Source organism: Ranitomeya variabilis, chromosome 4 (assembly GCF_051348905.1).
Source record: "Ranitomeya variabilis isolate aRanVar5 chromosome 4, aRanVar5.hap1, whole genome shotgun sequence".
NCBI lineage: Eukaryota > Metazoa > Chordata > Amphibia > Anura > Dendrobatidae > Ranitomeya > Ranitomeya variabilis.
In genome coordinates, this window is record NC_135235.1 from 130,639,329 (window position 1) to 130,657,046 (window position 17,718).

A 17,718-nucleotide genomic window follows, 5' to 3' on the forward strand; every position below is an offset into this window, starting at 1 on the left:
ATAGCAGCTAATGACTCAAAGGTATTCTTTGCAACATGAAATGGTGCTTTGTCATGCATGAATATAGCTTTGCTATGGATGTTACAGTTCTTCCATTTTTTTTGTTACCATGGAAGAAAGTAGTATAGTCAGAAACTTGGTATACTTTGCCGAGGTAATTTTAACAAATTCAGGGACCTTAAAGGAGTCTATCGGCTTTCTCCCCATGATTCTGGCCCAAAACATAACTCCGCCAACTCCTTGGTGATGTTGCAGCCTTCTTGTGACATGGTCGCCATCCACCAACCATTCACTACTCCATCCATCTGGACCGTCCAGGGTTGCAGGGCACTGATCAGTAAGTAAGACTGTTTCACAAATAGTCTTTATGTATGTCTGGGCCCTCTGCAACAGTTTCAGATAGTGAGCACTGTGTAGGGGTGGCCAAATAGTAGGTTTATGCACAACTGCAAGCCTCTCTAGGATCCTGAGGTTTACGGGATTCCAAACACACCAAAAGCTTCAAATTCCTGTTTTCTGCTTTGTAATGGTATTTTAATCTAATGAATTTGTCTTGCAGAAACCTTCCTCATCCTTAACCTGTCTGTGCTGTCTAAGGCATTGCACTGTTTGAGATTTTTCAGCAGCCAAGAGATCCTTTTTCTTTCCCATATTGCTTGAAACCTGTGGATGCTTAATAATATGGAATGTCCTTAAGGGTATGTTCCCATGGTCAGTAAACGCTGCGGGTTGGACGCTGCGTACATCTGCTGCATCAAACCCGCAGCGTCCAGATGTTACAGCATAGTGGATGGGATTTCAGGAAATCCTTTGCCCACTATGCGTGTGTAAGGGTCAGACAGGGTGGTAGCTGTGGCTGAGGTAAAAGTCTCTTGCACACCCTGACCTCCCCTCACGTACACTCCACAACTTTCAGTCAGCATACCTGCTGCTCCTTTACTTCTGGGGCTTCCTGTAATGCACTGCACGTTCTCCTCAGCCGAAGCAGAATAAACAGTGTCACAGTCTCATTGAACGCTTGAACAATCAACTTTACTAAAGACGGGCACATAACGGTTCTCTTCAGCATTTACAGCAGGCTTTACATTAAACAATTTCCTTGCTGTCCCTGTCTCTTCTCTGACCTTGTCAGCATTTATATCTGGCTTCGTTTTACACGGCGTCTACTCTTTCTCTGCCTTTCCTTCATCTTTACTAAGCTCGCTTCCGGAACGGACCGTGCCTATCGATCCTCCAGCGTCCTCTGTGCCTAGTCTTACTTTAGCAGGGATACCTCTGAACCATTTCGCCCTTTCCCGAGTACATCCATCCACTTAGCAAGCCGCCACATTGCGAGTGACCTGTCCGTACTGCTTAGGTCTTTCTCCCTGTCAGCCACAGTCCCACTTATACTGCACTGTCAGTGACTGTCACTGCCCTTCTTCTCTCTCATGGCCTTCCTGGCCCTGATGCTGCCTGACTGGACCTTGGACTTCTGCAGAGCTGACTGCTCTGACAGAGCGCTCCCACCCAACTGATTCAAATTCTCAGCTGTTCTGAACCCTAACTGTCACTAGCTCCTCCCACATTAACCATCTACAGGCTACGTCTCTATCCCCATCTAGTGGGCAAACTAGAGAACTACGCTCTCCCGAATATCTGGAAACAATGCACCATTTAAGAGAATAAATAAACATCATACATAACATGTTCATGGCAACCCCCTAACACGTGCACAGACGCCTCCGGCTTCCCTGCGGAGACAGACATGCGGCGCGTCTTTCCAGACCGCAGCATGTCAATTTATGTAGCGGAGACCCTCAGTCTTCTCTGCGCAAATTACCCATTCACTATCTTCCTAGTCACATGTTACATGCGTATTAAGGGCGAGAACGTCTGGAAAGATGTGCGGCATGTCCGTCTCTGTGGGTGAGCCACGCATCGGTGCATGCATAGTGTGCATGGGATTTCTTGAAATCCCATCAACTATGCTGTAACATCTGGCCGCTGCAGGTTGGAGGCTGCGGATATACGCAAAAAAAAACCGCATCAAAAACGCAGGTGACCTGCCAGTGACCTCAGATGCAGATTTCACCTGCATCAAATCCTGAGCAAATACTGGACCATTCCTGACCGTGTGCACATACCCGAAGTAGTTTTCCTTTAATTGGTCTCACCTGAAAAACTAATTTTCAGAGATGTTTGATATTGATTTCAGTGATCTAAAGAGCCATGAAACATCCATGAGTTTATTTGAAAAGCAAAAAATTAAATCTTTGACAATTTGCATAATAATTTGGAACACTGTGTATGAGTTGCAAGTCATAGAAGTTCATTTTTTACTCCTAAGTCTCATATGGCAGGCATGTTTGGTTTTCTAATTTGGCACCAAAATTTACTTTAGGGTTGGTTCACATGACCACATGAAAAATCATTCAGCGTTTCGTCTAGAAATATATGACCATTTTTTTTTATCACTTGTCATTCGTGTGCAGTCTGTATTTAATTTTTTTTTTTTTTTCTAAGGAACAGGGCAATAGACTAACCACGGGCAGCTGATTCAGAGGCTGGCTACATGATTCAGAGGAATCCTAGTTTGAAGAGACGCACTGCGCTAGGCAGCCGCAACAGATGCAGTGATTGCCTAACAAACGGGTATTCCCTGCATGTGTTGCTGTCGAACAGCTGCGAGACGTGCAGCCGCAGGGACTCGAACATATTTTTCGAGTACGCTGAAGACACTCAGCACCCGAGCATGCTTGGATAGCACCTTATCTGAGCACATTCGCTCATCACTAGTCTCTACCTATGTACACATGTGAGAGAGATCTGTCAATAATCTGGAGCGGGACAGGAAGACGCCAGCCACAGAAGTGGCCCACACTTCTCTCCCTACGGTCACCGGCTGGCTTTTCAAACTCTGTTTTCTCTGAAACACCGAAGCATTTCAAAGTAAAACATACCGGGCTGTTATCGTGTAGTCATCCTCTGATTCATGCTGCCGTGGTTCTGGCAGCATGAATCCGATGACATTTTCCTTTTAATTCTCCATACAGATGTCAGCTACTTGTAGCAATAGGTTGCAAAAACTTACATTGTCAGTGCCATGTTCCGTATCTAATAATACACAAAACGATATACAAATACAGATGAGACTATATCTAACTGGATCAAATGATATTAACGATTTATACTCTTGTATCTCATCTGTCTCTCAATGTCGGCTCAATTCCTCCTCTCTCACTATTCTACTGTCGCTTGGGTTTCTCCTCTTTACTTCTCACCATGCTGTCAGCACCATCTCTTCTCTCTTATTATAATGCTGTTGCCTCGATCTCTCCTCTATATCTCACTTTGTTGCTGTCTGTTATTTTTATCTCTTTTTTCCTATACAACACATAGAAGTATAGACAAAAGGAGGGTTTCTGTTTAAGGCTGGCTTTTCATGGGGCATGGAAGTTTTAGGGTATGTGCACACGCTGTGGATTTTGCTGCGGATCCGCAGCGGTTTCCCATGCATTTACAGTACCATGTAAACCTATGGGAAATGCAATCCGCAGTGTACATGCTGCGGAAAAAAACCGCGCGGAAACGCAGCGGTTTATCTTCCGCAGCATGTCAATTCTTTGTGCGGATTCCGCTGCGGGTTTACACCTGCTCCAATAGAAAACTGCAGGTGTAAACCCGCAGCAGAAACCACAATAGAAACCGCGATAAATCCACAGGAAAAACCGCAGCTGTTTTGCCCTGCGGATTTATCAAATCCGCTGCGGAAAAATCCACAGCCCTCACAGATACGTGTGCACATACCCTTAGTATGCATACTTCTGGCACGCTGCTCAGGATAAACTAGAGAAAGAGAGAGGATGGTTAAGTAGCCTAAGGATTATCTGCCTGAAAATATCCCAGGTATGTGCTCCAAAACCAGTCAAAACACAACAAGAAGCATAAGGCTGTGTGCACACGTTCCTGATTTTTCGCGATAAAAACGCTATAAAACCGCAAAAAAAACAGCATACAATATGCATCCCATCATTTAGAATGAATTCCGCATGTTTTGTGCACATGATGCGTTTTTTTCCGCGAAAAACGCAGCATGTTCATTAATTTTGCGTTTTTTTGCGGATTTCCCACTATGAAATGCATTGGGAAATGTCTGGGAAAAAACGCATCAAAAACGCGCAAAAAAACGCATGCAGATTTCTTGCAGAAAATTTCAGGTTTTTCTCAGGAATTTTCTGCAAGAATTCCTGAACGTGTGCACATAGCCTAAGCACTACAAACCTAAATATTCAATTCACAATTTGATTAACCCCTTCGCGCCGCAGCCCTTTTTCATTTTTGCATTTCTGATTTTCGCTCCCCTTCTTCCCAGAGCCATAACTTTTTAAAATTTTCTGTCAGTATGGCCATGTGAGGGCTTGTGTTTTGCGGGACGAGTTGTACTTTTGAGCAAAATGATTGGTTTTACCATGTCGTGTACTCATAAATGGGGAAAAAATTCCAAGTGCGGTGAAATTGCAAAAAAAAAAAGTGCAATTCTACAACTGTTTTTTGGATTTTTTTTTTACCATGTTCACCAAATGCTAAAACTGACCTGCCAATATGATTCTCCAGGTCATTACATGTTCATAGACTCTAAATGTGTAGGTTCTTTTTTATTTAAGTGGTAAAATAATAAAATAAAAAAAATTGTCATTTTCCGAGACCAGTAGCTTCATTTTTTCGTGATCTTGGGATGGGTGAGGGCTTATTTTTTGCATGCCGAGCTGATGTTTTTAAAAATAATACGATTTTGGTGCAGATACGATCTTTTGATCGCCTGTTATTGCATTTTAATGCAAAATTGCGACAACCAATAAAACGTAATTCAGGCGCTTTGAATTGTTTTCTCGTTATGCCTTTTAGCGATCGGGTTAATTATTTTTTTATATTGATAGATCAGGCGATCCTGAACATGGCAATACGAAATGTGTGTTTGAGTTTTTTTATTGTTATATTTTGAATGAGGCAAAAGGGGGGAGATTTGAACTTTTATTTTTTTTTTTTCATTATTTAATATTTTTTAAAACTTTTTTTTTTTTACTTTGGACATTCTTCAATAATCTCCATGCGAGACTAGAAGCTGCCATAACCTGATCGTCTCTGCTACATGCAGACGATGATCAGATCACCTTTATGTAGCAGAATTGCTGACCATCGAGCGGCGCTCATAGAAATCCAGCATTGACAACCATAGAAGTCTTCAATAGACCTCTGGTTGTCATGCCAACCCTTCGGTGACAAGAGTCACCGATGGGCGGATTTCCGTTGCCATTGCTGGAAGCGCGCGTTAGCTGCCGCTGTCAGAGTTTGACAATTGCATTTAACGGGTTAATATCCGCGGGTAGATTGCGATTCCACCCGCAGCTGTTTTGGGCACATGTCAGTTGTTCAAAACAGCTGACATGTGCCGGGAAAGATGTGGGCTCACCCCCGGAGCCCACATCAAAGGGGGAGACACGACATGCTCATTACTAGTACGGTACATGTCGTGTAGGGGTTAACTGACACATATACTTTAAGCCCTTACTCACATAGGGCGTAATATTACGCAGATGTCCGTATCCCTCCTTTTGATGTGGGCTGCGGCGGTGAGCCCACATCTTTCCTGGAACATGTCAGCTGTTTTGAACAGCTGACATATGCCCGCAATAGCCTCTAGTAGAAACACGATCCACCTGCAGCTATTAACTAGTTAAATGCCGCTGTCAAATTCTGACCGGCATTTAAATGGCGCCTCCGGCAATCGCACCGGAAATGCGCGCACCGGTGACATGCGTCACGTGATCGCGGGTCACCGGTGTGTCGGCATGAAAACCCGAGGTCTCCTGGAGCCCTCTATGGTTGTCAGTGCCAGATTGCTGTGAACACCACCCAGTGGTCAGCGCTCATAGCAATTCAGCAATTCTACTACATAAAGGCGATCTGACCATCGCCTCTATGTAGCAGAACCGATTGGGCTATGGCAGCTTCTAGTCTTCTATGGAGACTATTGAAGCATGCCAAAAGTGTAAAAAAAAAAAAAAAAGTGTTTAGAAATACAAAAAAAAAAAAAAAAAATGAAAGTTCAAATCACCCCGCTTGCGCCCCATTCAAACTAACACAATAAAATCAAACATACACATATTTGATATCGCCACGTTCAGAATCGCCCGATCTATCAATTAAAAAAAAAAAAGGATTAACCTGATCGCTAAACGGCGTAGCGAGAAAGTCAAAACACCTGAATTACGTTTTTTTTTTGTCACCGCGACATTGCGCTAAAATGCAATAACGGGCGATCAATATATCGTATCTGCACCAAAATTGTATAATTACAAATGTCAGCTCGGCATGCAAAAAAATAAGCCCTCACCAACCCCAGATCATAAAAAATGGAGACGCTATGGGTATCGGAAAATTGCGCAATTTTTCTTTTTCAGCAAAGTTTTGATTTATTTTCCAGGTCACCACCTGACAGCACACTGGAGGACGTCCTTCTTATCCATGATGGGACAGGAAACACGAGAGGTTAAAAGGACCCTCCCCCTACCACCCTTCAGTGTTTTTCCTGTCCCATTATGGATAGGAACGGCGAGAGGAGCTACCGTTCTGTGCGGGGGGATTGTGGATCGGGGGGCTTTGCCTCACCCTTCCCTCCATGAGGCACCCGCTGGCCGACACCCGCCCGAGGGTCCCTCTGCCTACCAGTGTAGCGCTGCTCCTGGATGAGGATCGCTTCCCCCTGCCGGGGGCTCTCGATCCTTCCGTCACGCCCCCTGGTGCATGCGATCTTGCCGGTTGCCTCTGCGGACGTCGGCGTCTCCATGCGGCCGGCATGAGGAAGCAAATCGTCGCTGCACCATCCTCTCTTTCCGGCCGCGTCACTTCCGGTTTGCGGCTGAGGGGGGCGGGCGGCGTCTCCGAAACAGGAAGCGGTAGTGAGCGCAGGAGCGCTGTACAGATGAACAGACGAGCAGAAATATAAGGTATGTGCAGTAAGCGATCTCCGGTGCATCATGGAGGACGCAGCTAGAGAAGGGCAGGAGTCCACGGCGCTAGTGAGTAGACCAGGGGACCGGTATTATGGACATATAAAAAAAAAAATGGGGCATTATCCTGGAGTTTTGTTATTTTTCTATAGGCGGCCTCATTACCAGAAAAACCGTTAAAGAAGCCTGGCAAAAGCAAAAAATGTCCTATTTGCGCAGCCAAACTGAAAGATACCTGGCAGAAACCCCTATGTGAAGCTTGCACCTGCAGAATCATAGGAGAGGAGCAGGCTTCTCTTATGTCAAATATGAGAGCCATGATAAGAGAGGAGGTCCAGGCTTCTGTATCAGGTCTGGCACTACCTCAAGCCTCACCTTCAGAGAGACCGAGCAAAAGGCAGAGGGTCGATTACTCTTCAGGAGATTCGTTATCTGCTGTATCGGATATAGAGGAGGAAGAGGAGAGCAGAGACCCCCCACAGAGAGGGAGAAAATACTTATTCTCTGCGGCAGACACAGGAGAACTGTTGGAGGCTGTGCGGCATACTATGCAGATTGAGGATCCACAACCATCTTGTTCAGTTCAGGACGAAATGTTTGGTGGCTTGCGCTCACAGACTGCAAAAGTGTTTCCAGTAAATTCCCATATCAGATCCATGATTTTGGATGAATGGGAGGAGGCGGAGAAGAGATTGACTATCCCTAAAGATTTCCGACTCCGCTTGCCGTTTGACCCGGATGAAGTTAAAGAATGGGTCGATATACCTAAAATAGACATTCCATTTGCTAAAGTGTCCAGAAGAACCTCAATCCCTTTTGAGGACTCTTCCAATCTAAAAGAGCCCATGGACAGAAAGGCAGATGGACTTTTAAAAAGGACCTGGGAGAGTTCTTCGGCGGTTATCGGAGCTAATATCGCAGCAACATCAGTGGCTCGCTCCATGGACCTGTGGCTAAATGATCTTCAGGATCAATTAATAGCCAAAACTCCTAGAGATACTATCATGAAATCTCTGCCTCTGTTAAAATTGGCAACCGCCTTTTTGGCAGACGCATCCGCGGAGACGGTTAGGTTCGCGGCTAGAGGTCAATCTCTCTCTAATGCAGCCCGAAGAGCTATCTGGCTCAAAAATTGGTCGGGTGATATGCACTCCAAAAATAAATTGTGTTCCATACCCTTCTCTGGGGGCAGGGTCTTCGGACCGGTCCTCGACGATATATTAGAGAAAGCCTCAGACGTAAAAAAGGGGTTCCCCGAAGAAAAGCCTAAAAAATTCCAGCCCTTTCGGAGACCCCGCTATAATCAGAAACAGGATTACAGGGGTAAAGGGAAGCAAGGTAGATGGAGCTACCAGAAAGGGGGAGACAGTAGACCCAAAACCAAAGACTCGAGTTACTCAGGTCCGAGGTCTAGCTACCATAGGAAATGACGCCATCAGAGTAGGGGGTCGTCTAGCCGGATTCCTAGAAGGTTGGAGGGGAATAACAACGAGTCCTTGGGTGTTACAGGTGGTGTCCCAGGGGTACAAAATCGAATTTTCCTCCCTTCCGCCCGAAAGATTTCTGGTGTCCAGCACACATCTAAAATCATCATCCCCCATGTGGTCGGATATACAGGACCTCCTAAAAATGGCGGCAATTGTTCCGGTCCCCTCCCAAGAAGAGTACAGAGGTCATTACTCGAATCTCTTCTCAATAACAAAACCATCGGGAGAGTCGAGAACGATAATAAATCTGAAGCACCTAAACAACTGGGTGGTATACAAAAGATTCAAAATGGAGTCAATTCGGTCTACCATTCCTCTGTTGGGAAGGGGTATGGTGATGTGCACTCTAGATCTAAAGAGTGCATATTACCATGTTCCCATTTGCCTAAACCACCAAAAATTCCTGCGGTGTGCGGTAAACATGGAAGGGAAGATCTATCACTTTCAATTTCGCTGTCTCCCCTTCGGCCTGGCGTCGGCTCCCAGGGTTTTTACAAAACTTATGGTAGAGGTAGTTGCATATCTGAGAAATCGGGATGTGATGAATCCCTTATCTAGACGACTTTTTGATAGCGGCAGAGTCAGTAAACCAGCTCAGGGTCAACTGTCAGTTCCTCATCTCCACACTAGAGAGTCTCGGTTGGATTATAAATTGGAAGAAATCGGATCTAATACCGAAATCCAGAATAAAATTCCTAGGAGTCATGCTCGACTCAGAAACAAGAATGTCCTACCTTCCGGAAGACAGGCTAAAGGGTATAATAAAAAAGGTCCATCATTTCTCCCGAGGCCGAAATACGATCAGAGACGGGATGAGAATACTGGGATTGATGACGGCCTGCATCCCTTGCGTGAGATGGAGCCAGTTTCATTCCCGACAGCTTCAGCAGGGAGTTCTGAGGAGCTGGAACAGGAGGCAAAATTCTCTAAATCAAAGACTGAATCTTTCTTTTCAGATCAAGAGGTCTCTGGTGTGGTGGACTCTCTCCAAAAATCTCCGGGTAGGAGTGTCATGGCTTCAAACCCCAAGTGTGTCAGTCACGACAGACGCAAGTCAGGAAGGTTGGGGAGGTCATGTCCTAGGAAGATATTTCCAAGGTCGTTGGGGAAGAAAGGACAGCAAGAAGTCATCAAACCACAGAGAGTTGCATGCGGTTTGGAAGGTCCTAACGGCAGCACAACATTTGCTGAAGAACAAGCATGTAAAAATCTTCTCGGACAATACGACGACTGTAGCCTTCCTTCGACATCAGGGGGGCCCAAGACATCTGGCATTACAAGATCTGGCGGAACAGATCTTCAAGTGGGCAGAGAAGTCGGTGCGGTCAATCTCGGCTGTACATCTGGAGGGATCCAAGAACCAGTTGGCAGATTTCCTGAGCAGGAAAAGTGTATCCCCGACAGAGTGGGAACTGAACAGCGAAGTATTCAGGGATCTTTGTCATCGTTGGGGAAAGCCGACTGTGGATCTATTTGCTACAAAGCAAAACGCAAAAGTCGAAACCTTTTACTCCCTAAACCCCTGGGAAAGTCCAGCTGCGATCGATGCCCTGTCACAACCCTGGAGCAACGGTCTTCTCTATGCGTTTCCGCCTCTAGCATTGATTCCAAGGACACTCAGGAAAATTTGCGAGGACGAGGCCAAAGTCATCCTCATAGCTCCTCACTGGCCGAAACGAAGTTGGTTTCCATTGTTAAAAAAATTGTCAGTGGAAGAGCCTCTCCTGTTACCAGTAAGAGAGGATCTTCTTCTACAAGGTCCAGTTCTATACCAGAACCCAGGAGCACTTCAGTTGGCAGCATGGATCCTGAACGGAAGATCTTGAGAGCAAAAGGTCTTTCAGATGACGTAATTTCTACCCTTCAAGCCAGCAGAAAGCCGGTGACATCTGCAATCTACACAAAAATATGGAAAACATTTTGTGGATTCTGTGGGGAGATGACAGTTGATACTGACCATCCAGATATCCCGAAAATTCTTGATTTCTTGCAGTCAGGATTTCAAAAAGGTCTTAGACCAAGTACATTAAGAGTCCAGATAGCGGCCCTAAGTACATTCTTAGATTTTTCTCTATCTACCCACCCCTGGATTAGTAGATTCTCTAGAGCAGTCCAGAGGCTAAGGCCATTCATTAGGAAATCAGTCCCGCCGTGGGATCTTAATCTGGTCCTGAATTTTCTGTGTGATCAGTCCTGGGATATAACTGGAGACATAGATATTAACAAACTCTCTCTTAAAACCGCGTTTTTAGTTGCGATCACATCGGCAAAAAGATTGGGGGAACTACAGGCTCTTTCGGTACAGAACCCGTATTTACAGATCTTTGATGATAAAATAGTACTAAGGCTAGATCCGGCCTTTCTCCCTAAGGTCGTCTCCAATACTAATATGAATCAGGAGATTGTTTTACCGTCATTTTGCCAATTCCCTAAAAACCAAAAAGAAAGATTTTTTTCATAACCTTGATGTAAGAGAGTCAGTACTCAGGTACCTTGATCTATCTAGACCCTGGAGACAGGACAATAACTTGTTCGTTCAGTTCAGGGGTTCAAATAAGGGGAAAAAAGCGTCTAAAGCGACTATCGCACGGTGGATAAAATCTACAATTGATTTAGCCTACAAAGCTAAAGGTTTGAATTCCCCAGTTAATCTTAAAGCCCACTCATCTAGGGCCATGGCCACATCATGGGCGGAGAAAGGGGGGGCTACGGCAGACCAGATCTGTAGAGCTGCATCATGGTCTAATCTTAGTACCTTTTCTAAACACTATAAGTTAGATGTAGTTTCGCCTCAGTTGGCCTTTGGTAGAAAGGTACTTCAAGCAGTGGTCCCACCCTAAATACCATTCTCCTTTGGTATTTCTCCAGTGTGCTGTCAGGTGGTGACCTGGAAAACAGTAATTAGACTTACTGGTAATTGTATTTCCAGGAATCCATCCTGACAGCACTGTTAGTTCCCTCCCTATTGTTTGATCTTTATACTTATGTGATGTAACATTTGTATGATTGATTATTTTGTTGTAATGAAACTTGTTTTTGCATCCATCCAGATGTGTTACTTTGGAAAAACACTGAAGGGTGGTAGGGGGAGGGTCCTTTTAACCTCTCGTGTTTCCTGTCCCATCATGGATAAGAAGGACGTCCTCCAGTGTGCTGTCAGGATGGATTCCTGGAAATACAATTACCAGTAAGTCTAATTACTGTTTTTTCACCACTTAGATAAAAAAGAACCTAGGCATATTTCGTGTCTATGAACTCGTAATGACATGGAGAATCATGATGGCAGGTCAGTTTTAGCATTTAGTGAACCTTTCAAAAAAGCCAAACAAAAAAACAAGTGTGGGTTTGCAATTTTACTGCACTTGGAATTTTTTTCCCCGTTTTTCTAGTACACGACATGGTAAAATCAGTGGTGCAGTTCAAAAGTACAACTCGGCCCACAAAAAATAAACCCTCACATGGCCATATTGACGGAAAAATAAAAATGTTATGGATCTGGGAAGGAGGGGAGCGAAAAACGCAAAAAAAAAACAAAAAACCTCCGGTCATGAAGGGGGTTAAATAACAGGTCCTTAAATATAATTATGTAACCAAACTAGCTCTATTTAGTATTCAGAAGCAATAAGATATATTATGACATACAAAAATAAGTAGTGCTCAGGGTTTTCTACATGATGTTCAGGTATTGTAGTCATAATGTGCATAGTATATATTGATATAGTTGCTTCCATCTAATCGTCCCACTAGTTATTTTCAGAAATTCCTGTAGTTGCTTTTGGACATACTATGATGAGGTGTCCGAGAAGTGACATAAGCTAATCAGCCTTAAAGTGTGTACACGCGTGTTGGATATGCCACACATTTTCTGTCTAGAATTTGGAAAAATCTAAAATGTATTATGGTAATCTCATCCAAAATGGTGTTGCTGTATCTCACCCACATCTCTATGAAAAAAATTTGAAGTGTAAATTGACCTGGAATTCGGATTTTCAATCCACAACATGTCGATTCATGCCCTGAATTGACGCTAAAGTATACATTTCTTGTAGTGCAAAAGGTGAAATCTCACCCAAGTCTAAAACTATAGCAAAACCGATGCATTTTGGTGCAGTTTTCTCTTTTTTTTGGAATATCTGCCTCTTTATCAGTTTATGCAGTGATACATCCCCTACTTCAATACTGTTTGAAAACTAGGTGGACCTGTTCGTGCTGCTCTCATGACTGGCAAAGTTTCCCAAATTCTGTGAAAAGTGCCCCAGATAATCATTTACAGATAATTTTTGTTTTCTACAATGAATATTTTTATCTTCTTTTTTGTTTTGCATGTGCAGGGATTTTTCAACACTGGAAATGCTGGAGCCGGACCACAGCAGGTTCCTCAAGATGGTGCGAGGCAGGAGGGTCGCTCTCCCTTCACCGACATTAACCAGCAGCTGGTGAACATGGGTTTTCCACGCTGGAACCTGGGAAACCAGGTGGTAGAGCCTGTCATGTCTATTCTCTTTCTTTTTCTCATTCTAATGATGGGTGTCCGTGGCTTGCTTTTAGTTGGTCTAATATATGTTGTATCCCACCTCAGTCAGCGGTAAATGGAAGCACAGGACACTGGATATGAAGAATGGAGAACAAAGCAGTGGTGACTGTTTCTGAAAAACTCAGTGGTTAAAACCTCCAGTGGACCAGAGCATATAAAGGACAGAACACCTGTCATTCATGACTAACAGTTGGATTGCTCTCAAAACCTAGTGGAAGGAAAAGTTGGTTCCATGGTGGGATTTTTGGCATTTTCCAGCCCTTGAGTTTGATTCCTAATCACATTCCTACTTGTATGTTGATCTAATTGAATATCTGTAACAACTACTTGATATGAAATGAGATTTATATTCTCTTCATTCCACAGAAACGTTAACTTTTTTTAATTATGTAGGCGAATCTATGAAAAGTTATAAATAACCCCAATTCGTACATATTTCATGAATCAGTTAAAGAATTAATGTATGAAAAAATTTACTTAAATAGTACATCTGATGTTCAGAAGTTTTACGGAACATAATAAGCGATTACTATTTAAAAACTAACTGCTAATTGGAGCAATAAAAAAATTACAGCATAATGACTATGAAATGCATTCCATGCAGATTACAAACTGCTGTCTATTTTTGATAGAATAGTTGCTTTGGAGTATCTTTTAAGAGGGGATGTCATGACTGTCGTAATTGAATATGACCGCCATCCAATTTATTTATTATGATGTGTGTTGTACTTTTTCAGTGTTCTTTTAGGAGAACTTAAACTTTTTTTAATAATTTTGTCCAGCATGGGAGAATTTTTAAACTTTGCAAATCACTATATTAAGGGAAATGAAATGGCAGCACTCGCCCAATCCTTAGTGGTTAAAAGTCTTTTATGATTATGTCTATTCAAAGGAAACAAAGTGCGGTTGTGCAGGTGTAGGGGAAGTTTCAGCGAGGGGAGAGAAGAGACATAACGGACTTCGGCCTTTTTGCGCCTAGCTTGCTCTTCTGCTTGTCCATTCCGTAGGCGTTTATGTCTCTTGACCAAGTTTATTGACACAAAAAAAAGGCTTAAAATTGGTGCCCTTACACCTTTTGCTGTACACTATATTAAGGGATTTGCTTCATTCATGTAGAAAAAAAAATAGCATGTTAGGAGCTTCAAAATCCCTGCTATTTTCCAGTCTGTTCGCCTAAGGTTACTACGTTCTGATATCACTGCAGCTATTTTGAAGTACAGATGATGGCAGTGATAGGGTCAGCACCTGTCTCCTCCTCTGAGGATTGTGCTGATCATAGTTACATAGTTACATAGTTATTAAGGTTGAAGGAAGACTGTAAGTCCATCTAGATCAACCCATAGCCTAACCTAACATGCCCTAACATGTTGATCCAGAGGAAGGCAAAAAAACCCATGTGGCAAAGAGTAACTCCACCATGGGGAAAAAAATTCCTTCCCGACTCCACATACGGCAATCAGACTAGTTCCCTGGATCAACGCCTTATCAAGGAATCTAGTGTATATACCCTGTAACATTATACTTTTCCAGAAAGGTATCCAGTCCCCTCTTAAATTTAATTAATGAGTCACTCATTACAACATCATACGGCAGGGAGTTCCATAGTCTCACTGCTCTTACAGTAAAGAATCCGCGTCTGTTATTATGCTTAAACCTTCTTTCCTCCAGACGTAGAGGATGCCCCCTTGTCCCTGTCTCAGGTCTATGATTAAAAAGATCATCAGAAAGGTCTTTGTACTGTCCCCTCATATATTTATACATTAAAATAAGATCACCCCTTAGTCTTCATTTTTCCAAACTAAATAGCCCCAAGTGTAATAACCTATCTTGGTATTGCAGACCCCCCAGTCCTCTAATAACCTTGGTCGCTCTTCTCTGCACCCGCTCCAGTTCAGCTATGTCTTTCCTATACACCGGAGACCAGAACTGTGCACAGTATTCTAAGTGTGGTCGAACTAGTGACTTGTATAGAGGTAAAATTATGTTCTCCTCATGAGCATCTATGCCTCTTTTAATGCATCCCATTATTTTATTTGCCTTTGTAGCAGCTGCCTGACACTGGCCACTGAATATGAGTTTGTCATCCACCCATATACCCAGGTCTTTTTCATTGACGGTTTTGCCCAGAGTTTTAGAATTAAGCACATAGTTATACATCTTATTACTTCTACCCAAGTGCATGACCTTACATTTATCCCCATTAAAGCTCATTTGCCATTTATCAGCCCAAGCTTCTAGTTTACATAAATCATCCTGTAATATAAAATTGTCCTCCCCTGTATTGATTACCCTGCAGAGTTTAGTGTCATCTGCAAATATTGAAATTCTACTCTGAATGCCCCCTAAAAGGTCATTAATAAATATGTTAAAAAGAAGAGGGCCCAATACTGACCCCTGTGGTACCCCACTGCTAACCGCAACCCAGTCCGAGTGTGCTCCATTAATAACCACCCTTTGTTTCCTATCCCTGAGCCAGCTCTCAACCCACTTACACATATTTTCCCCTAATCAGACTGATTGCCTGCAGCAGCTTGTCCCCAGAGTTAGTGAGACACAGGTGCTGAGCTGACCCGTCACTGCCAGCATCTGTACTCCAAAGGAGTACATTGTGATATCAAGGCAGCAAATAGGCTGGGGAAAAGCAGTGGTTTGGAATACACTTGCAGGCATATTTTTTTTTTCACAGCAATGGAGGCAAATTGCTTAATAAAATGACTTGCATAGTTATATGCTGGACAAAGTTATATGGAAAAGTAAATAAAAGTTTAACTACTTTTTAAGAGACTTCTTGGGCCATACATTTGGGCTGCTGCTTTCATCACTATCCGCACAGCTAAGAATGCTTAGAGCGGTACCGATTTGCCAAAAACTAGTGACAGGTAGGGATTTTTCCATAATACTCTCTCTGGCTGATGCATTCCGCTGGAAAGCAGACATTATACCATTTGTAGATTCCATGGATGCCCCGGTGACCACATAACCTGGTTCTCTGTACTCACCTTAGTGCGACCCTTCCCCTGCAACAACTGCATGTCATCTCATTCTGTCTTCTTTCAATGAAATGGTACATTTTATTTTGCAATTTTATGGATTTTATATTCTGCTGCTTTAATCTTCGATTTCTTTACATATTCCTATAAGACATGGAATACATTGATGTATGTGGAAATTTACTTTATATGCATATAAAAGTTATTTGTAGTAAAAACACTAATTAAAGCATTATATTTAAATAATGGTTTTCTCAGTGACATAAGCAACAATCATCAGTCTAAATTCACAATCACTGTATGTGCAAATTACAGTCAGGAAATGTCCCTACTCTTTAGCTTCTGCTAATGTTTTTGTTTAGCCTCCATGTTCTCTAAATTAGTATGATCTTTTTTGGTATAATACCCTTATGTTTATGCAGTTTCCTGCTGGCTGCACATATATCACCATTTCTGCTTATTTATTTTGCCTTTTATTAAAAACACAGCAAAAAAACCCAGGATAATTGAGAAGTCAGCCACCTCACCCTTACTACACCAGGACTTAGAACATTGATTCACACAGTGTTTATGGCTCCTGTGGCATTAGTCTAAAATTGTCCCTGCATTTCATTTGCTAAAATAACTTATATTTACAGACTAATTTGCAAGGATTTAGCTAAGAACCAAAACTGCCATAATCTTGAGTCCAAAGTGCATTGAGCATTGGTCTCACTCATATTATCACATTTACTTCAAGTAGGAGATTAAGAGTAAGTTCACACAGGGCGTTTTTGCTCCGTTTTTTTTTTTTTTGCAGCAAAGCCTGATCATCTTGGCAGGAAAGAAGCTGCGCCAAAAACGCAGGTTTAAGTGCATTTTTTGTTGCGCGTTTTTTTTCTCTTTATGCATGTTAATAAAGTTTAGTGCACACAGGAAAAAAAAAAAAACTTCCTGAAGATAGAATGAATAGATTGATAGAATAGATACATTACATGCGGTAACCTCTTCACTGGCATTTTCCCCTCGGTGCAGAGGTTACCTCAGGTCAGGCTATGAGCGAGCGCAAGCTCAGTGACGTCACTGCCCGTTACTGAGCCTGCACCCGCTCCGTCTCATTCATTCCCTAGTAGCTTACAGCCGGGAGCGGGACATATTAGCAGCACTCCCGGTTGTAAGCTTTATCTCCCCCAGATACTGCATGGGAAACTCGTTATATTGGACTGCGACGGATCAGGGACTTTTTGTGTTGGTTTATTATTTTATTTTTATTTCAGAAGATCGATGGCTTTGCTTGGAATGGCAGAACAATAAAAAGATGACAAAACTGTGTGGTGTTTTATTTTATTAAAATACTTTTTTTCTGCATGTGTGTGTGTTTATATAACCCCTTTCTGCCATCTGACGTCCTATCCCCTCGAGGTGACCTGGGACTTAATTCTCAGGGACGGGATAGTACATCATGGGCGATCAGCCGCGCTGACAGGGGGAGCATGGCTGATCGCCGCTGGGTGTCAGCTCCCTGCGTGCTTCCCTGAGACCCTCGGAACAGCGCGATGTGATCGCGTTGTTCCGAGCGTCTCCTCCCTGCAAGCCCCAGATCCAATATAGCCGCAGGGCTCCTTCCGGATCCTGCAGGGAGGCAGCTTGCAAGTTCCTGCTGAGAGCAGGCGCCAGCAAGCCTGCAGCACTGCCTGTCAGATCGCTGATCTGACACAGTGCTTTGCAAAGTGTCA

At 43.3% G+C, this 17,718-nt stretch overlaps 1 protein-coding gene across 5 annotated transcripts in view; it reads left to right on the forward strand.

The window, feature by feature from the left end:
- FAM241B (family with sequence similarity 241 member B) overlaps positions 1-17,312 on the forward strand; it is a 34,888-nt gene extending 17,576 nt beyond the window's left edge. For 3 of the 5 annotated variants that reach the window (XM_077259265.1, XM_077259269.1, XM_077259268.1), the window contains one exon: positions 12,811-17,312. In XM_077259265.1, the coding sequence (XP_077115380.1) occupies positions 12,811-13,068 (258 nt within the window). In that variant the 3' untranslated portion in view covers positions 13,069-17,312. The remainder of the gene's footprint in view (positions 1-12,810) is intronic. The other 2 variants (XM_077259266.1, XM_077259270.1) reach the window with 1 other exon arrangement.
- The last annotated feature ends 406 nt before the right edge of the window (positions 17,313-17,718 follow it).